The 23,199-nt window shown below is 37.3% G+C and overlaps 1 protein-coding gene across 4 annotated transcripts in view; it reads right to left on the minus strand.

The window, feature by feature from the left end:
• Nucleotides 1–23,199, minus strand: part of CDK6 (cyclin dependent kinase 6) — a 218,353-nt gene that overhangs the window by 87,907 nt on the left and 107,247 nt on the right. For all 4 annotated transcript variants that reach the window (XM_063099436.1, XM_063099437.1, XM_063099438.1 and 1 more), the window contains exon 4: nucleotides 13,736–13,903. In XM_063099436.1, coding sequence (XP_062955506.1) covers nucleotides 13,736–13,903 — 168 coding nt within the window. The remainder of the gene's footprint in view (nucleotides 1–13,735; nucleotides 13,904–23,199) is intronic.

Here is a 23,199-nt window from a genome sequence, read left to right on the forward strand (position 1 = left end):
TCACTGAATATCTCTGTGCACTTCTGAAAGGAACCAACAGCACAATCTTCTACCTATATAGTGCCCCTGTGGCCTTGGGGAGTCTCCTAGATCAATGAAGGGCCTGTCATTGGTTGTTATTCAATAGCCATTACCTCTTTTCCTCACTAGCCAAACCTGATTTTCTTTGGGTAGCAATATGCTTGTCTACAGCATGACTGGTCTATGGGTAGGTATGTGATCTAGTTCTGGGTGATGAAACCTAAGAGGAAGTCTGAAGAGAGCTTTTGGAAAAGATTATTTTCCCTGATCAAAGAAGCAATGAAACCCTTTTGCCCCCTGCTTCCTTACTCACTGCTTAGAATACTGTCATACGAGGAAGTGATGCCTGAAGCTGCAGATGCCATCTTGAGACTCTGAAGGAAGACATAATCAACTCAGGAGGGAAGAATGGAATTTTTCCAATATTTGGTTATAGGAACTGAGATGACACCATTGAGCAACTGCTCCAACTGCAGAATTATTCAGACTTATGTTAGATTAGAATTCTTATTATACAAGATAATTTGATGGGATATTCTGTACTCATAACCAAATATAGATTGATACAAATGGATCTAGAAAAAAAATCTGAGGAGTCCAGTTTTGGTGATTACTAGTAATAAAGAAGGGAAAGTGAAGCAGAATTGCCCAGGGTAGGAGGAGCTAGTGAGTGACATTTTTGTCATGTTATGTTTCCTTTGCCATGGGACACCAGATGGAGATATAAGGGGAAAAGTGCGGACGAGGGCTGACACTCAGAGGGGACCCTGGGCAGAGCAGATGATTCGGACACCTCCACACAGAGATGAAAGTTGAAGTCACGGATCTGAGTCAGACCTGAGAAAGGGCTGAAGACAGAACATTTACAATGCTTTATTAGTTGGTAGGAGGAGAGAAAGGGCCAGCAAAGGTGACTGGCCAGAGGCACTCAGGAGAGAGAAGGCTCACTAACATTCTGTAAAGAGAAGAGCAGGAGTGGGAAGCGAAACCCTTTTGCAGAACAATTTGGCAATATTTATAAAATTTTTAAATGTGCACTCTCTGTCCTTTGTCCTTGATAATGCCATTACTGAAAAACTATTCTATGAAAATATTAGTATTTGGGTGAAAAGATATAAGCCCAAAGATGTCCAATGCAGCCATAAAATGAGAAACCATGTGAATGTTCATTCTAGGAGACTGGGTTAAAATACTAAGGGCATTCACACAGTGAAGGTAAGGAAAAGAATAAATAGGCCATATATTAGATATGGAAAAATGCCTAAGATAAATCAATGAAAAAGAGTAAACAAAAAACCCCAACAAACAAAAAAACCTGTATGTATACTATAAACGAATACCCATACTCACTCATACTGAGGGTGTATATAGAAAGAAAAAGGTATGGAAGTTCATTCACCAAACTGTTTAATAGTGGCTTTTTCTGGTAGGAAGAATTATTGGGGATTTTCCCTTTTCATATTTTTTAATCTATCAGGAATGTTTGAATTTTAAGATAATTTTATCAATTAAAAAAGAATGCAGATTAAAAAATATTGATTAAAGAAAGATGATAGTTTAAAGGGGCGAATCATGTATACAAATGCTACAAAGGAAACGCAGAAAAAACTGCTGAAAATGCCACTGTTTTTGGTGAACTATTACCTTATAAATTCTATTTGTCTCAAAAAACTATCTCCTGATATTGAATTTCTAAAAATAAAATTACAGAGTAAATGAATGCTATAACTATTGAGTGTTTAAAGAAATTGATAAATATCTTATTTTTCTAAAATATTACAGGACCAATAATGCTCGGACCTATAATGAAATATTGGGAAGATTTGGTGCCCTTAAAAACAGAAGTACAAAAATCACAAATGAAAAAGAAACCAATGGAAAATACAAACTGGATTGTTCTGTAGGTATAGTAGGAGCAACATGGCATTTAAATGCAGCATTTTAGTCCCATATTCTAAAATCAAGGAGTCCTTTTAGAAATAAAGATAGAATAATAAATGTAATAAAAAGAGAAAGATAAGATTATTTCTACTTGTATTAAATTACTAAAGAAAGTTTACACTTGAACAGTCATTTCTTACTTCAATGGACTGCTTACTCAATTTTGTTAAAATTTTAAATGCTATACGACATTTTAAATTTCTACTTTTCAGTAAAAAGCATGATGGTGGCCAATTTGTATTCAGGTATAAGAACACATGAGTCTCTTTTTTCCTAGACTTTCACACTTTTAAATTCACAATGGACTATTTTGGCTTCTCCTACTATAATACCTTTGTATGTACATCCAGTAAGAACTAGAGCAGCCAGATAATTAGGTTTACATAATATATATAATCCTGGAAGGGCTTAAGAAAATGCATTTTAATCTATTAAATTATATTTTAAATGCATAGGCAGCCTTTGAAAAACTTTCCCATAAGCCCATTTGCAAAATACTTGATTCTTTTACACATTTGATTTTTTAAAAATTCATGCAGTTTTCTTAAAGCTATATATATTTTTTAGAACAGAAGATTTGGTTTCCACTATAACTCCATTAAAAATGTTCCCCAATTAAAATTAATATTGATAAATTAGTCATTTAACATTAAAAATGTTTGTGATTAGAAATGACATCACTGAGATCTAGTGCACTCTATGACAATACCGAACCAAACACCTACTCACACGTCTGGGAAAAAGCAATAAAATTTTGGTTTTCCAGAATATAATCTAATATAAACACAAGATTTTAGCAATGGAAGTACTAACAAAACCAGTTTGATTCCTGGTGCTGAAAGTTTGAGATGGATGCAGATACAAGCTGTAATGGCACCTTTCAGGGAGTCGATTTAGGAGAAGGCATCTCTTCCCAACCTCAGCCTCTGTCCAACCCCCTTCCCTCTACTTCCTCTACTCAGAAACCTCTTATTTCATCACACATACATAGTCTACAAACACTCACTGAGCGACTACACCTTCCTGTGTGTTGTTACCTTAAGTGCTGAAATGGATACTTTACAATGTTAATCTTTTAAAAACAGAAGATAGAAGCCAAACAAATGGGAATACTATCCTATGAGAGCTGCTATATTACAGGCAAATCACAAGTGCACAGAAGAGGAAGTGCCTAACTTTTTCCTGGAGAGTCAGGCAGACTTTAAAGAAGAGGTGGCATTTGAACTGAGTCTTGAAGAATGAGTAGGAGTTTGTAAGGCTGAGAAAGGGAAAGGCAATCCAAGAAGAGAGAAAGAACATCTAATGGCACGGAGGCACAAAATCTAATGGCACATCATTTCAAGGAGGAGGAAAAAGGTCTGGATGGCAAGATCATGGCTTGTGTGTGGATGGGTTTGGGGTGGGTGGGAACGCAGGAATGAAAAGAAAGGTTAAGAACGACTGTTGCATTCCAGAGCTCAGAATATACAGGCTTTAATGTGTCGGCAATGGGGAGGCACTGGCAATTTTTACTCCTTTTTCTCCCCAAGCTTGCTGGTTGCCCATGGTGGTCCATGCTATGTAGCTGCTCCCACAGGTCCCTCCTATAAGCCAGTCACGTCTTTCCAGGAAAAAGAAAATCTGCTTTTTGAATTAACTATAGTCTTGATCTTTCATTCACTCTGGAAAAATGGGAATGTATGAGACTATCACTTTAGAAATTTACTTCATATTCTTGATGGCAACTTTTTTTATCCTTTATGAACATTTTAGTTGTAGTTTTTCTAATCTGCTTTTTCTAAACTAGTAAAAGCTAGTTTTCTGGAACTAGGTTACAGACAGACTTTGGCCCATTTAACAAGGTCAGACTGTTTATTCTTGACAGAATTCTTTCCCACTGTAAAAAGGTACTTTTAAATGCCACATTCCAAAACCAGTGCCAGTAAGCCACTGAAGCATATTTTCCCACAAGAACTGATACCATGGGCGGTCCCTACCTCTCTGAAATCACTCAGCCTTACATAAGGTGCAGATAGTATTTAACATCATCATGAAATCTATCAACTGAAGTATGCCAGCCAAGTACCCAAAAAACACTTCTATACATTTCAAAGCATGGGTAACCTTTAAAAAGTAATTAATCAAATTAAAAATGGGAAAGAACAAAGGGAAGGACGGTTTTAGAAATTAGGAAAAAAAAAAAAAAGAAGAATTTAAGACAGCAGAAGAAATCTTGTAACTTTTTATCGGTATCCAAACCTAGAAGTAGTAGAGAGCTTTTTCTCCCTTATTTTGGGGTTTTTATGGTTGAGCTGTTAAATTTACAGCCCCATTTTTAGCTTCTGCCAGCCATCAAAATAAATATATTAGCAGTGCTAAAGTAAATTCTCCTATGCTTTCCTATTCTTTCTTTTGGATGTTTCCCTGAGACTCGAAGGTAGATTATTCCTCCACAGCCAACTGTAAAGTTTAACATTCAAATTTATGAGGGATTTAAAAATCATCAGTATCCTCATGCATCCCGGTGCAACAATGTCACTCACCCTGTGTTTCAACTCCTAGAGAAAAAGGAAAGCAGAAAGCAGGAGCAATAAGAGGAATGGTTCAGCAGCCAAGGAGCATCATTTAGAAACAAGCTTGGAATATTAGCAATAAAGTCAACAAAATCCAGCACTGCAAAGTAAAGTAATCATACAAAAGTCTGAGCTCAAATTTTGGAGAGACCTGGACAGATTATAAGGAACATGTACCTAATCTTCTCAAGGACCCAAATGGACTAAATAAAATGATTAAAAGAAACTACAAAGCAGACATTTTCAACCCTTTCCCATGACATTATGGTTCCTCCAAAGAAATCTTAATTTTTAAATAAAAACACAGTCACACAGAAAATCTAAGTGCACTAGTTGGGGAGGTATACAAGGGTTGTGATCCTGAATAAGGAGGGGTGAAGTACAATAAGGTTAGGAAGAATGGCTGCCTACAAAGACATTCAAAGTGTACATGTTACTCCCTCAGAGCTCAAGTTATCATCAGGGAGTGATGCAGGCAACTGGGAAGATTAGCTGAAAGTTGTCTAAAAGAGATTAAAAAAAACCTTTAGATGCTTATAATTGATGATGCAATGACACAAGCAGTAACATGGAAAAAGCAGAGTTCAAAATTTGTTCATCGATTCATCTGTGAAAGTGGGGAGTTCTGAAAGCATTTAATTACGTTCAAAGAACAGTGAGAAGTTTAATGACGTTAGATGGTAAGGAATATGCATTGATGTGTCGGGGGGGTGATCTTTGCGGGGGAGGAGTGATGGGAGGACAAAAAGGTAGGTGGGGCTTGACTGCAAATATCTTTGTATGCCATGCTGTCTACAGTCTTCAGAAGTCATTCTTTAGGCACTGGAGAATCACAAGGATTCATTCATTCATTCACCATGTATTCTTCAAGTGCCTAGCATGTGCAAGGAAAGTGCTGTGGGAAACTAAAATAGTGTAAGATTTGGATTGAGCGAATAAAAATGCTATAGGATTTCAATAGCATATCTTGACTTAGGAACTCACACTGTGAAATTATTAAAGCCCAAGCAAAATAAAGATACTGCCACCTTTTCCTTCCTTACGAGGAAGTAGTAACAGCTGTAAAACAGACGATACTCACATATCCAAAGAATTAAAGAGGGCAAAAAAATCCAAGTTACAGAAACATTGTTTTTTATATGCAATTCCAAAGACCGTGTGTCATAGTCCTTTGAGTATGAAATAATACAACTCTTGAACTAAGCAAATTTAGGGAAGATGAAATTATCTCATTCAACAGAGTTCTTCAGACTAGCCCCTGACCAAGCACAGAAGGCGTATTCTCATAAGAATATTAAATTTAAGAGGCAACAATATTTTCTCATCTTCTGAATCCCTGAGAAACTCTTTGCTTGCAAAACCTCTCTAAAGCATTTGGTCTTATCAACATTAAAGCTATGCTTGATCTTTACAGTTAAATTTGCCCTCAGGCTTCTGAGAGCTGAATGGAATCATATCAGGTATCTATATAACAGACTATAAAAAACAAGGTGACAACCAGACCCTGTCTATATCACACTTTGATAGGACATGCTGGCTGAACAGATGTATGGAGGAAGCAAGGAACATCTTGTCCTTTCTCTGAGTAAATCACCCTCCAGGCAGTAGCATTACAGTTAAACTGTTTTCGTCCAGAACTAATTTGCAACAGTAACCATTTATGAAGGAGCTAGAATTAGGTGAGTCAAATGAATGACTATCCTTTACAGACAAGGAGAGCAGTCATTTGATTCACTTCATAAATGTACTTGGTGCAACTGGATACCCACACGCATGCACACACCTCTCCAGCAGCTTTCTGTACTGTATGGAATACACTCTCTCTCTGCATGGGAGAAGTTCTCACAGTGCTCATCACTGTTTGCCTGCACCGCGGAGGCAGAGTTAACCTATCAGATGGTAACTCGAAATGTGTTTTATTACCACTGAGAATGCGCAATGGAGGATCTGGATGGGTTTTCATGTTTGTTTTGGCTCTGGCATTTTCCACGTACCCAGCCCTGGGAATCCTAAAGAAAACGTGTCCTGTTCCCAGCTCTGTGCACTGCCCCCATTGTGTTCCACTTCCCTCACTGGTGAAAGTGAAAACGAAACCAGCACAAACACTCCATTGTTAACTATGAAATATGTTCTGGCAACTGGAAGTTTTAACAAAACAGACCTGGTTGTGTCATGGCAAGATGTTGAGCAGGGAGGGAGTCACAGGAGCCTTTCCTGCTTCAGAGGTGTGTCCTGTACTTTCGTGGAGGTGCTGAGGGGACAAGGCTTTGGGTTTTTTCCATTATACTCATGTAATGCTCTTGGTTTGATTTATTCAGTATGCACTGGCAGCATTTGGAGGCTTCTGTGGGAGCCACTCGGCTGCCCAAGCTGAGGCACAAACCCTGCCAGTTCTCCAATAGTAAATACAACATGCATGAAGAGAAAACAAGCATACACAATTTATTTTCTCCCGTAAAAGATGACATTGTTTTCCGATCTCTGGTCCTGCTTCACTTTGTCACTTGGTAGTGCCAACTTCACTTTGTCACTTGGTGGTTCCATGTAATGAGCTATTCCAAACACATACACAGAAAACAAGCAGGACTGCATGATGTGCACATCTGTGGGGCCTGCATCCAGGTGGGTGCTGAGAGGAGGAGGCTAGTGACCTCCTAGAGCACCCTACATCCTGGCATGGTTGAGCAGAGAGGGCTCCCCCGACCCCAGCCTTGGTGGGTTCCTAGGACAGATGGCCTCACAGAACCGTGTCCCTTTCCTTTTTTGTGCTTATCTCTTTTTCTAACTATACATTTCTTTGCGTGACTATCTGATTCAGATCTACCTTCCCATTCTGCTTGTAAGCTCTTTGAAAGCAAGGACCTTGTCCACTTCCATTCACCATCATCTCTCAGGTCCACTGACAGCACGTGGCACGTGGAAAGTGATCAGTAATTATTTGTTAACTAAAAGCCACACTCCATTAATTTTTTCTGCTAGGCTTATCAAAAAGTTTCTGCATCCACAGGGTTCCTTTAGTGTTTACTAAATGCTGCTAACACTGAGGTTAGAGTAAGAAACCATCTATTATCAGAGGCCTAAGAAGGGGATGCAAGCAGTCCAATCTTTGTAATTCTTGTGGTATTCAATAAATTAATGACCTTAAATAAAGCAAGCTTGGGAATCTTATCAGTTCCACATAAAAAAAAAAACCAAATGAATTTTTGTATTTTTTTGTCCAGCTGTCTAATAAAAGTCTTCCCATGTTTATGATTTATTTGTTGCCTTTTGGTGGTTTCTACAGAGTAAAAGATGTTTTCGGAACACAATGTGTCTTTTAATAGGGTAGATGGTTTGGAAGAAAGATCTTTGGAGAAGGGGAATATAATTTACGTAGTCAGAACTTATTAAATCACTAAAGAGATAGGAGAATATTCCCACTCTTCCATTATGGTACAAAGTAGAATTTTTCTCCAAACTATGCGGGTTAAGCATAGGTATCTGAAGGAAAAATGCTAATTTAATGATTAGCATTAAATGATTGTAAAAATGCCCTAAAAATACACTGAAAAGTCACTATAAGACTGTTTGGTGCAGAAAAGAATTTATTTAAGGCAGGCCAATCCTGGGTTTCATCTCAGGTGGTGAAGTTACTGAGGTACCTAAAGGAACAGCCTCATTTTAGTATGTAGACTTCTCTATCCATGGGTGGCTTTGTGGTGACTGTCCTGAGAAATGACTGGCTTTAACTGCCTGGATGTTGGCAATCACATCTGGGTATAAAAACATCAACAGTGGCATTGCCTTGGGTGGCCTTCAGGTAGTCTTATGTACAGTGAGTGCAGCACAATGTGTGTGCTGTTGTGATTATGCACTTGGATGATTTTAAGCGAGCACACACACACGAGAGTGAATCAAGAGAATGCGTGGTTTTTCCAAAGCAAGGATAAATTTGCAAGACATTCAAATGTACAAGTGTGGCAGAAGTTGTTTAATTTTGAGGTCTACATAAAAAATGAAAACCAGGAGCTGCCAGTTCATGCCTATGTGTTCTCCACTGTGTCAAAATGTGGCATGAGCTAATTGTTTTTTTAAATTACAATTTTACAAGATTTAAAGTACATTTTAGAAAATGGACTCTTGAACATTTGTGGAACCTCTTGAGATACTTCTTAGAACCTGAGAGTTCCAAAGAACATAGTTTGATATCCTCTGAGGAACTGGAGCCTTTGGTGGGGAAAAGGGGGGAGTGGGGATCATGGGCAAGAGCCAGAATATAAACATTAGAAGTCTTTCAGCCATTTATAATCCATTTGGTGAATTCAGACTTAATCTGGTCACAACTGCCTGTTTGAGTTTCAGTTTCCCCACTTTCAAAATAAGATGGTTGATAAAGAGTGCCCCAACCACCAAATTCAATGGCAACAGTATCACCCTGCATGCTGTATAAAGTTTAGGAAAAACCAATCACATCATAAATAGAGGTGAAGACTGCTGCCTCTCAAGCTGCTGGTCCTAGTGCTTCATGATTATCAGAGTCCTCACTGGGGCTGCTGGTGATGTCCCAGGCTCTGCTCTGAAACTCTCTCTGTCAGACCCAGGTGCACAATCAGGTAGAACTAAAACTGTGGCCCAAGCGTTTGGTCTCTATTTCCCTTCTTTTGAGACAAAAAAAGGGGTTGTACCATACACTACACTTCACATGTGAAGTACTTAGAAATGTTGACTTTAGAGTGACTCTAATTTTAGCTAGCCTTAGCAATCATTCTATTGACTACGTGTATATTTTTGAAACACTTCTGCCACAGAGATTATACAGCCATACGAGTCACAATTCTTACATATCACTACTCTGCAATCGACAGAACCTCCCTGTGCCCTGTTCTCTTTGGTTTTCCACAAATGTTAACAGTTAAAACAGGTCACATAAGTTGATTTTTCATGGTTTCAGAGAAACTTTTCTGATAAAAATAACCCACGTCAGGTGCTATGTATAACAGGCCCTCTTCTCTTCACATTTCTACCTTCTCCTTGCATCACAAAGGGCCTAACACACACGCTCACGGATACTTCAGTCTGCATGTTCATGCTCTGCCCATATGTCTGCAAATAGGTGCCCCTGAGCTTAGAAGGAACACACAAGTGGTGAAATCTGTTTAGGAGGAAGGATGAGCCCATGCAGTTCCCATTTAGTCAGGGCATCCAAATGTCTTGAGTGTGTTATAGGGTGGGGGTCTTAGAGGGCATGTCTCATTGGCACCCTGGGTTTTGCGCCCCATGAAGGGAGATATGGCTGGAGCAGGGCCAGCGCAGGCTCCTCTAAAGCATGAGACCAGGCTCGTGGCCCCTCTTGCCTAGGTCTCAAGCATACACTGTCATCATCCATGTCTTAATCCTACAACCTTTAAAGAAATAGGTATAAACAACCCTTACTCTGCATAGGTACATGTGCATGCATGACTATATATTGAGCAGCAAGAACCCAATACCCCCTAAAGACACCTGAGTGTGATGCTGGAGGCAGCACAGTAAAGTTAGGTGTCTAAAGGGCACTTTGCTCTTTAGATTAGTCCCCATCTTATCAGATGGGAACAAGCTAAGTCATTTGGCCCAATGTTGCATACTACCTAGAGTGCAACTATAGTCCAGACTTATAATGATTGTTTTAAATTAATTTCTACCAAAAGGCCAACATATTGAGTATATTCCACTTATGAAAAGAGTAACGAAAACTCATTTTCATTAAAGAAAATTGAAAATAATAAGGACCAGAGTTATACCGTAAGATGACTGTAAAGCTCATCTGTCTAGAACAGTTAATTTATCAATTAATCCAGAAAAGATGCCTTTTCTTCAATACTGGCACAGAGCATACTGCTTTAGAAATTATGGAGAGCAGTCCAGGATCTATAAGGTGATGATCTTGTAATGGGAATAAATACTGCTAACTGCTCCCTTAAAGGTCTAGGTTATATGTGAGAACATTTTGAAGTTTTCAGTAAGAAGTTAGGAATACAAGCTATTGTCAATGGTCTAAATAGAAACATATTATGTAAATACACATATATCAACATTGATAGACAGAAAGAAAAAGCTGTCTATTAATTCACCCATTCTTTCATTAGGAGAATGTTAATTATCTTAGAAGAAATAATTCCTCTTCTAAAGCTTGCTTTAATACCAAAGCACAATGGGTTAAAAAAAAGTCTTCAAATAAGTAGTAGAATTACAATAATGCTGAATTCCTGTATCTCCACAGTTTTCTGTTCGGGACAGGAAGTTCAATTCATACACACAATTTATTTGTGAGGCAGCAGAGAGGATTACCATAAATACAATGCACAAACTATGAACTTGGGATCAAATCATCCTTTCATTCTAATACAAGATGGAGCTATATAGCATGTAGCTTTCATGACTTTGAACACAGATCCCTGCCAATCAAGAGTAAGGTGCAAAATGGACTCAGGCATTTTAAGGTGTAAGTCCTTCAGCTTCATACTACCAGGTAGCTATGTACAAATATTGAAACACATATCAAATGAGACCAGTAAAGTTATAAAATAACTCCTTCCCCATTTTTATTAGGATTCAACTATTTATATCTATCTGTTGGCATTTCTCAATTTATTTATTCAAAAATATTTCCCAAGTGCCTATCAAAATAAACAAGGCACTATGCATTAGGGTTGAATAAAATGCAGTCTCTGCCTTTAAGGAACTCAGGCCTGATAAATAAAAGTCCAAAAGAACTATAAACGAGATAGAAAATAGTATTACCAAAGACGTTCATAAGCTATTACTCTGGAAACACTGAGGAAGGAAGGAGGAATTAATTTCTGCAAGGGGTATCAGAAGGGGACATTTGAGTCAGGCTTTGGAAGAAAAGTAATATATTAGCATTTCTCATGGCTGTAAAATATCAGTTTCGAATCAGTTAACTTGTAATTCCTTTAACATTCCACAAATTAAGTTGATTTGCAGTTCCTGTATGACATAACCCACTAAAAAATGTGTATTTCCAGGAAGTGAAGTGTAGTCTTTTTCTCTTCAAGAGATAATAAAAGTACACACCAGTTCAGCTTAACAAACTGTGATTCCAAGTCTTTATACGTCAATATGTGTATGTAAATCAATGCATCACTATAGAAAGATTTTTCCTTTAAGCAGAAAAATATAAAACAGTGTGAAAATTTTTAAATGTAGTACCTTATTGGAAACACACCCAATAATAATAACACACACAATAATAATTGTCATTCAATTCCAACTATTGCTCTTTCAAATAAAGTCTGAATTAGTTCTAGAGTCTTTCCCAGCTGTTGACATTTTTTACTTATGTTACCAGAGGAAATAAAGAGCATGCAATACAAACTAGATACTGAAAAATGAGATATTTACGATTGCCTTTCCTTTCTATCTATGAAATAAGTTGTCTACATTTTCCTGTTTGAATGTATCAACTTTCAGCAAGAATGGAATGTTAATTGATGGTACACACAAGCTGTGCTATCATTCCTCAAATTCAATAAGCAAAAAAAGTCAAAACAAAACCAACTGGGTTTTCTGTTTTTATTTATGGCTATTAGTGCCCATTTCAGGGAATTAAAATGAAGTGTCCGTCTCGGTTACAGCTCCCTCTTCTCTCAATTAATGTACCCAAGGAGACAAGTTCCTTCCATCTGCTCCCCTGATGACTCTCCGGATCACAAAGCCTATTCAAGCTTCTCCCCAGGGCCCCAAAACAACCAGCACAACAACTTCCTAGGGAAGCCTGAAGCCTACCTCACCCTTCCCACTGGGGAAACACACAGACTCAGCCCTTTCTGGTGTGATTATGTAAATACACAAGGGCCTGCTTGACCCCACCCAAAGCTGAGACCTATCCTTTAAACATAACTGGTGCCTTGTCTTCCCGAAAGCAATGGTGTTTTCTGAGCAAAGAGGAAACAAGGAGGGTTTATCTCTTAATGACAGCAACATATACCAAGGAATCCTCTCTAGAAATTCCAATGTCCTATATATAATGTTGGGAAAGTGAGTGGTCTAATATTTCCAGGTTGTAGGATTCATATTTTAAATAGGGGAGAGGGGGCGCTTTTTAAAATTGCATTTTCTCCTAAGGCAAGTTATCTGTCTCGGAGAATTTCCAAATCCTCCTCCAAATTTCTACTTCTCAGCTGAAGCATTACGGGAATTTAGGGGAAAGATTATTTTTTGGGGGGGGCAGAATGTGAGCCTCCTTGAAGCATTTATACTAAATGCCAGTAGCAGCCACCCCACCCCCCAAGTCATTGTGATAACCAAAGATGCTGCCAATCATTTCTCAACAATGCCTCTCACCCAGGGCAGTACTGTCTCCGATTTGAGAACCACTTTGAGGCTAAAGATAGACTACATAGATTCTTTTTCTTAAGGTTTAATTTCTTAAGGCTGTATGTAAGGCATGAATTCACTGTACATAAAAATGATCTTTCAAAGAGAAGGGTATTAATTCCTATTTCCAGGATGCTCTTTTTATATTTTGGGTGCAGAATTTCACAAAAACTCATCTCAGAAACAATGAACTATAAGGAGAAATAGAAGCTAACCAAAGAACAATAGCTATTATGGTTTTGCATACGAATGATATATAGAACAGGATATCACAACTGTCATTCTTTGCCAAAACAGGGCCCTCAGTTTCACTCTTTCTATCCTGGCTTGAATGAAGTCTCTATCAGGAAGGGTGGTGCTACTCGTTCACGGGCCATTCAAGTTCATTATAAACTTAATTTCTTCTTCACGGCCAGCACCACAGCTTCAGAGGAGTGCTTTAACACGCCTGTGCAGGCACTCTATCTGTTTCTCAAACCAGGATGCTGCAGGCAGGTCAGCGTTCCTAGCACTCGCTCTTCCCTGATCTTGAGCTGTGTGTTCCCCAGGCAGTAAATATGCAGCTCTGAAAATAGTGGTTATGGCAAGAAGCACTTGGAAACTTGTAACTGATTTCTTTCTAGTGGCTAAGATGCAACAGGCTATTTCTGCAATGGGTCCTGTCCACAACAAGCCCAGCCCGGGTGTATCTGTAGTTGTAAGCAGAATACTTTCTTCCTACCCACTTCTATATAAAAAAGTGCAAAGACATTCTGTCTACCACCTAACCACTGGCAGTAATAACATCAGGGGCATGGAAGGAGAGCAGTTTGTCATTCAAAAGAGGAAAAATAAGTTTAATGAAAGGGCAGTACTCTCTTACTTACCACCGAGGTAAGAGCCATCTGAAAGCTGTAGATGCGGGCAAGGCCGAAGTCAGCCAGTTTGATTTGTCCACTGCTGGTCACCAGAATATTCTGTGGTTTTAGATCGCGATGCACTACTCGGTGAGAATGAAGAAAGTCCAGACCTCGGAGAAGCTGGAACATCATATCCTAAATAAAACCCAAAAAGAAAATCAATAAATGCTCAAAATAGAAATTCAACAAATGCTGTATTCAATGCTGAATCCTCAGCACTTTCTCGAGTGCTTGGCACACAGTAGGCATCTGTTAAACACTGTCCCATCCTCAAGGACTCTATGAAAAATTTCACTTAACCTGTATTTTATTAGGTGTAGAATAATTTAAAAATAGTTTTAGATGGCACAGGAAATGTTCTGGAAGGATATATACCAAACTGATGTCAGTGGTCAATGTTGGGGAGAGGAAGAAGGAGGTGGTGAGGGGGATACTTTTTACTTCATATATGAGGGTACTTCAGAAAATCCATGGAAAGATTCTTATTATCTTTTAATTATATTTTTCCATGAACTTTTTGAATACCCTCATATTTCTATATTGTTTAACATGTTATTTCAACAATTAAATGAAACTATGAACTATATGCCAATAAATTTGAAAATCTGGAGGAAATGGATAAATTTCTTGACACATACAAACTATAGAGTTTGAATCAAGAAGACATAGAAAAACCGAACAGACCAATAACAAGCAACAGGATGGAAGAAGTAATCAGAAATCTTACAAAAAAGAAAAGTCCAGGACGAGATGGCTCCACCGCTGAATTCTACCAAACCTTTAAAGAGGAATTAATACCAGTTCTTTCCAAACTATTCTAAAAAATTGAAACAGAAGCCATTCTCCCAAACTCACTCTATGAAGCCAGCATCACCAATACCAAAACCAGACAAAGATACAACAAAAAAAGAAAACTACAGGCTGATACCCTTGATGAATTTAGATGCTAAAATCCTCAACAAAATACTAGCAAACAGAATACAGCAACATATCAAAAGGTTTATACATCATTATCAAGTCGGATGCATCCCAGGAATGCAAGGATGGTTCAACATATCCAAGTCAATAAATGGAATATACCACATCAAGAAAGTGAAGAACAAAAACCACATGATCATCTCAATAGATGCAGAAAAAGCATTTGACAGAATTCAACAGAACTTCATGATAAAGACTCTCAACAAATTGGGTATAGAGGGAAGGTATCGCAACATAACAAAAGCAATATATGATAAACCCAATATCATCCTTAATGGGGAAAAGCTGAAAGCTTTCCCCTTAAAATCAGGAACAAGACAAGGATGCCTGCTCTCTCCACTCCTTTTTAACATAGTTTTGGAAATACTTGCCAGAGCAATTAGACAAGAGAAAGAAATAAAGGGCATCCAAGTAGGTAAACAGGAAATCAGATTGTCCCTGTTTGCAGATGACATGATTCTATACATAGAAAACCCAAAAAGCTCTACCAAAAAATTCTTAGAGCTGATAAATGAATTCAGTAAGGTTGCAGGATACAAAATCAACATACAAATATCAGTAGCATTTTTATACTCCAACAACAAACTAGACGAAAAGGAGATCAAGAAAGCAAGCCCATTTATAATAGTCTCCAAAAAAAAATAAAATACCTAGGAATAAATCTAACCAAAGAGGTGAAAGATCTCTACAATGAGAACTACAAATCACTTCTGAAAGAAACTAAAGACACTAAGAGATGGAAAGATTTCTTGTTCATGGATTGGAAGAACCAATGTAGTAAAAATGTCCATACTACCCAAAGCCATCTACAGATTCAATGCAATCCCCATCAAAATACCAAAGGCATTCTTCACAGATATAGAAAAAGCAATCCTAACATTCATATGGAACAACAAAAGACCCCGAATAGCCAAAGCAACCCTGAGCAGAAAAAATAAAGCTGGAGGCATTACACTTCCTGACTTCAAACTATATTACAAATTGGTAGTAACAAAACCAGCATTGTACTGGCATAAAAACAGACATGTGGACCAGTGGAACAGAATAGAGAACTCAGAAATCAACCCACATATGTACAGCCTAATGAAAAAAGGCACCAAGAACATACATTGGGGAAAAGACTGCCTCCTCAATAAACGGTGCTGGGAAAACTGGATATCCATTTATAGAAGAATGAAATTTGATCCATACATTTCACCATATACCAAAATCAACTCGAAATGAATTAGAGACCTTAATATAAGGCCTGAAACTTTAAAACTCATAGAAGAAAACGTAGGGGTAATGCTCCAGGATTTAGGACTGGGTAATGACTTTATGAATAACACTCCAAAAGCACAGGCCACAAAAGGAAAAATAAACAAATGGCATTATATCAAACTAAAAAGCTTCTGCACAACAAAGGAAACAATCAGTAGAGTGAAATGACATCCTACAGAATGGGAGAAAATATTTGCAAAAAATGCATCTGATAAAGGATTAATATCCAGAATATACAAACAGCTCAGACAACTTTACAGCAAAAAAACAAATAATCCAATTAAAAAATGGGCAAAGGAGCTGAATATACATTCCTCAAAGGAAGACATACAAATGGCTGACAGGTATATGAAAAAATACTCAACATCACTAATCATAAGAGAAATGTAAATCAAAACCACTTTGAGATATCACCTCACCCGAATCAGACTGGCTATTATAAAAAAGAAAGAAAATAACAAATGTTGGTGAGGATCTGGAGAGGGAAGAACCCTCCTGCACTGTTGGTGGGACTGCAAATTAGTACAGCCATTATGGAGAATAGTATGGAGGTTCTTTAAACAACTACAGATAGAACTTCCATATGATCCAGCAATCCCACTCCTGGGGACATATCCAGAAGATTGTAAAACATCGGGTCAAAGGAATACTTGCACTCCCATGTTTATTGCAGCTCTATTTACAATAGTCAGGTGATGGAACCAACCTAAATGTCCATCAATGGATGACTAGATAAGAAAATTGTGGTATATATACACAAAGGAATACTTACTCAGCCATAAAAAAGAATGAAATTCTACCATTTGCAACAACATGGATGAGCCTGGAGAAAATTATCCTCAGTGAAACAACCCAGGTACAGAAAGAGAAATACTGCATGTTCTCACTCATAACTGTGAGCAGAATCCATAAATAAACAAATGAACAATAAAGAGAGACAGAGAGAAAGAAAGAAACAAACAACAATCACAGTAATACATTGAACTTTTAGAAAACTAGACGTGGAAAAGGGGATGGGAAGGGAAGAGGGAGGGGGGCTAATGAGGTGAGGAATTGGTCAATGGACACAAAGAATAATTGCATATTGTAATGACGAATAAGCTAACTATACTGATCTAACCACCACACATTCTATACAATTATTGAAAATCAACATTGTACCCCACATGTATGTATAATAAAAAATAAAATAAAATCCAATGAATAATATTATTAATGATGATAATGATGATGATTTTTATAGTGTCTAGTACTAAGCAATCACTATGTGTCAAAGCACTATTCTAAGCACCTTCCATTTAGTAACTCATTTAATCCACACCACAACAACGAGGCAATAATATCACCACCCCATCTTACAGGTCAAGAAACTTAGATACATAGAAGCGTGTTAGGTGATCAGCCCAAAGTCATAACATTAGTAAGAGACAGGCTTGATTTAAACCAGACTCTGGAAAAACTGAATTCAAATCCCCAATGCACTCCTCAATTAGGCCGATGAATGAGTGAGCACATTAAATGTGGCGAGCCGTTTAACCTCTTGAAGCCTCAGTTTTCTCATTAGCAAAATGAGAAAGTAACAAAACCTACTTCATAGGATCATTGTTTGTAAAGCACTTAGCATTGTAGTAAGCATTCAATAAATGGCAGCTATTACTGCTGTCATTATTAACCAGCATGAAACAGACATTCAGAAAATAAACCAATATTAGATCTTTATCTAATTTTAGGACCAATAAAATTAGATGCAAGATTTAAAACTCAGAAACAGTGTCCCAAAGTAGGAACCTATCATGATATCATGATCTTCTGAAATCTGGAATTAGTAACAGTCACCTACCCCCCCAAATATTGTGAGAATGGTGTGTACAAGGGGGAACATACAAGTGTTGGAAAAATGATGAGGCAGTATCATGCACTTCAGAGCTGGAAGGGGCTGTGAGGAGACACTTGTTCATCAGCTGGACCATTCAACCCTCTCACTGAGAACAGTATACTCATTTGGTTACTGGTTTATGGTTTAGGTTATTTATTTAGAATTGGAAGTTCTGTCTTCACATCCTAGCTCGTTTAAAACCAAAGCTTTGGGCCGAGCCCGTGGCGCACTCGGGAGAGTGCGGCGCTGGGAGCGCGGCGACTCTCCCGCCGCGGGTTCGGATCCTATATAGGAATGGCCGGTGCACTCACTGGCTGAGTGCCGGTCACGAAAAAGACAAAAAAAAAAATAAATAAATAAAATAAAAAAATAAATAAAACCAAAGCCTTAGTTTTCCCATCTATAAAATTGAGAAAATAGAGCTTACTTTCCATAATAGTAGAAGGTTTAAATGAAATAATACATGCAAAGTGGTAGAGCAGTTTCTGGAACATTGTAAATATTCAACAAATTGTAGGATGTTTATTGCCAAGATTAGTGCCGTTTCCTGGGGGAAACAGATTCACAACCAACTATGAGAAAATGTGGCCAGTGACACAAGGTCAGTGTCAACAAAGTGCTAAGAGGGGGCACGGAGAGACACAGGTGTACTGGAATCACTTTTGAGATCCCCCTAAGTGGATATTCTGAACTGGCAGGGGTTACTTTCTAAGCTTCCAAAGGTGAAAACCCTGAAGGAGACTGCATTGGTGAGGAACAGCCCTTCCGGACTTGAGAAACACTGCCAATAACTTGCAATGAATAAACAGGAGTGTGAAAATGAAGCACCAAATGTTAAAGAAGTTGTCTTCTGCTGTGGCAAATAAGTCTTTATTGGAAACACATGCACACAGCTTGTACACACTGGATTTTAAAAAGCATGACTAACCTAAAGTAATGTCATGCTGGCACGTCATGTTTAGCTTCCTGTACACGAAGTATCACCCATTTAAAACAGTACAAAGAATGAATCTGCTTGGTTCATGTTGCCATGTTCAGCTCACTTAAGCAGCCAATTAGCAGTATAAAAATGTACGAATGTGAACTAATTAATTAATAATAAGGCCTACCTAGATTTATAAAAAGCCTGAACTACAGAGCAAAAAAAAGTGTAGTGATTTTATTTGTGTATTTATTTATATAGCACATACTATATTTTTCTTAATTACAAAATTGATAAAATATATATATATACATGCTTATTGTAGAAACTTATAAAATTTTAAAAAAATCCAGAGGAAGGAGCAAAATCACTCAAATCTACTACTCAGAGAACAGAAAACTTCACTGTTTTTGAGTCTTTCTAGCTTAAAAAAATTAAATATATTATTATATTTGTATGTAATAAATATAATATATATTATATTTAAGTAAAGTGGTTACTATTCTGTTCACATTATTTTGTGGCTCTTTTAAATATATTTAACAATTCATTGTGAATATTTTGTCACTTCAACAAGATTCTTCTACAATATAACTTTTTTATACAACATGATTTTTAATGGCTGTATGGTTTTCCTCCCTGGGATATGCCATAATCATTATTATTTGGTTTCAGTTGTGTTACTTTGGCACTTGTAGTATGGGTCTAGCGCTTCTTTGTTTAAAGGCTAGAGTAAATTAAAACGACTTTTTAATACCATATCACAGCACATTATGAATCCACATGACTGCACTAACACTGATTCCTTGTAAATGATGCCTATAGTGTAAGTTGGTTCTATGTAAGAATTACCATTCTTCAGATTTTATTAGGCTACTTAAAATTTTTCTTGGTTAACAAACTGGAGTTTTCTTTTAAACCTACAACATCTAGATACAACTACTGGTTCTGAATTGTGAACTCTGAATTAGTGACTTAAAAAACAGAATCTTGCCAAGAATCTCACGACCTTCAGTAATTCAGTGGTGAGTTAGGTTGCTGAGTATTATGAACCTGTAATAAACATGATTTGGGGGAACTCCGCAAAGTCCTTACCCATTGTTCAGTGGAACACCTAATCTCAAAAGTGAAAGTCTGGTCCCAAATGAAATAAGACATGGTTCCAATTCCAGAGAATAATATGAATGAATAAACTATAACACTTAATAAGAAAAAACACGTTTCCTTCAGAACTACAAGTGTTTTGATCAAAGACATTTCAAAGGATTTTTCTACTTAAGCTTATTATCTGCTCTATCTCAGTTTATAGTATTATGAGACATACTTTTAAATTAGCTCCTCAAGATTTTAATCTAAATTAATCTGTCCTATATAAAACTCAAATATTTCACAGTAACCCTAGTGATGCAATGCAATGAAACTGTGGATACTGCCAATTAAGGCTCTTTAACTTAAACACAGGTTTAAAAGTTTCCCTTTAAGTTAGTTACAAAGTGCAGTTCTAGTATAAAAGGTTGGAACATCTAGTAATACCTTTGGTAAACAGTCACTTGGGGCTCTCACTCTATCTTTCTGACACACGTGACTTGGAAGCATGCTTCAACAGGACACCATTGTGGAATGAAGTCTGGCTCCAAGCAATTTTAGGTGGGGCTTTGTCCTTGGCAACTCCCCTAAAAAGACTCTGGACATCAATCTGAATATCAGAAATCTTTAATGTCTTGTAATTGTTTCTTTTAGGTATTCTAGAGCTCTAATCCTCTTATTTCTTTAAAACCAAAACAAACAAGCAAACTAAAAACCTATCTCAAGCTTTTCTACGGGGGAAAAAGATTTATCATTGGGCCTTATTTTCCAACCACAAAAAAGTATGATTAGTTCCAAAAGATACTAAAAATACCCAACTTTTACTATATAATAAATCACAAAAATGACAGCTTTAAACGGACAATTCTGGATATTTGGACATACCTAGCTAATGTGAGTGATATATTCATATCCTCAAAGTTTTAGCACCAAAAATGCACATCAAGGAGTCTACCATCTAAAACATGTTACATATAACAAACGTTTTTTATACTAAACAGATAACATGTTGAATTAAGGTCGGGGTTATGACTATAGGAACAGAGATATAGGTCACCTGAGCCTACACATAAACAGTGATGGTGAAGTCATAAAGGAAGTAGAGGGCTGTTGACAATAATGAGGGATAGTCCCAGGATCTTTTTTCTTTTTTCTTATTACTAATACATATTTAAAAAAATTTTTAAATTGTGGTAAAATACACATCATTTACCATCTCGGTCATTTTAAGAGTATTGCTCAGTGTTAAGTATATTCACATAACTGTGCAATCTCCAGAATTTTTCATCTTGCAAAACTGAAACTCTATACCTATTAAACAACGACTTCCCATTCCCACCCTCCCCGCGTCCAACCCGTTGCAACCACCATTCTGCTTTCTGTTTTTATTAATTTGACTACTCTAGATAAGTTATATATGTGGAATTATACTGTATATGTCTTTTTGTGATTGGCTCATTTATATAAGTTCCTCAAGTTTCATTCATGTTGTGGCAAGAGTCAGAATTTCCTTCCTTTTTAAGGCTGAATAATATTCCAATGAATTTTTTTTCATTTTGTTTATCTTTATCATACACATATATACCACATTTTGTTCATCCATCCATCCACTGATGGTCGCTTGGGTTGTTTCCCTTTTTTTGGCTATTGTGAATAACGCTGCTGTGAACATGGGTGTGCAATGATTTCTTTGTGACCTTGCTTTCAGTTCTTTTGGATACATACTCAGAAGTGGAATTGCTGGATCTAGTCTTTTAGAATAACAGTTCTCCCACAAAATGCGGTACCATATTGCTACCTAAGCAATGAGATAGTGACTAACAACACTATGTTAAGGTCCTGGAGAGTCAGTCAGGTGGGTTTATTCACTCTCTGGCGATTTTGCCTCTCCTTTCTGTATGCAGGGAGAATCTGAGATATAGGTCACCACATCAAGCTCCCTATATGTACACACGTACTCTACTTCAAAACTGTCAGGGCTCCTGTATGTTTTCACTGATCAATTCCTAATGATAACAATGGGTTTCAAAGATTGCTTTTATAAACAGGTTCCCCCTACTTCTCGCTTTGTCCTCAGGAATATCCAAAGAATGTTTCACTCAAAATTAAAAAGGGCAAAACAAACAAATTCTGAGAAAGCAAGAGGATGGTTAAGGCAGGTTCCTTAAATCTTTCAGATCACCCAGAAAGTTGTAATTGGTGAATCCAAAGCAAGTAATTAACCACAGGACCATGAGACAAACTAAAAGACTCACATGTGAGCTTTGTTCCAAAGAAGCGCACAGCCAAGCTGTCTCTTTACCATTGTGCATGATGGGGGTCAGGTGACTAAGGCTATACCTCACCTGGGGCTCCTCAGTAGAAATGAAGGCCTGGGCCCTAATTGGAAGTGCCAGTTTTCTATTTTTACTGCTTCTAGGCAACTGGATAACAGTGAAATGAAAGTGGCCTTGCATATAAGTTTTATTAATTAAATATATATGTTGAAGTGAGAATTAAAAGAATCCATATATTATTCATTCCTGAAAGTGATGATAATGCTGAAAAGGTAAGGAATCAATTTTGGCTAACTAGAAATAAAGAAATAACAACTCATTTCCACCAACCTCGAATATGTTGTTGGTGTCTGAGGGACAATGTAATGACTTAACTGGAGTTTGAAAGAAGAGATGATTACCTCATCATAATGGCTATTACTAACTCACTGTGGAAAGTCATCAGGAACTGAAACTACAAATATGCAATGTTAATTATAACTTCTTCAGAGCAGGATATAAAAATCAACATTGCATATAATTGAGAAAGAAAATATAAAGTCCAAGTGGCTAGGTTGTTGGCTAATGACCCAAATAATTATTGTTCTATACACATTGTTTTGTGATGCTATTTTTTTTAGTTTACTTTTTTAAAAAATTATTTTTATTTATACATATTTTTGGGGTACAGAGTTGACTATCAGTATTTGTGTACAGTCTGTGATGATCAAATTTAAAAACATTTAACAATGTACTGTGAATACTTCCCCATTTCAAGACATATTCAACAATATGCTTTTAATGACTGCATCGGGACGAAATAACCTCTTCTTTCCCCATTCTCCTTCTCAATTCTCTCTTGAGAACTTCCCCCTCATTCTGTACTTTTCTCCTCTCCAAATGAGGTAATGTATTAGACAAGCTGGTTTTCCACAGAATATAGCATATTATTATTTGCCTACTGTAGCAGACATTATTGATTGCTAGCCATGAAGGATTAGTCCAAGCCAATGAAGACAATCATATTTCTATTGGCTAGGAATTGATCCGGGGA

The sequence above is a fragment of the Cynocephalus volans genome, chromosome 6 (assembly GCF_027409185.1).
Source record: "Cynocephalus volans isolate mCynVol1 chromosome 6, mCynVol1.pri, whole genome shotgun sequence".
Taxonomy (NCBI): Eukaryota; Metazoa; Chordata; class Mammalia; order Dermoptera; family Cynocephalidae; genus Cynocephalus; species Cynocephalus volans.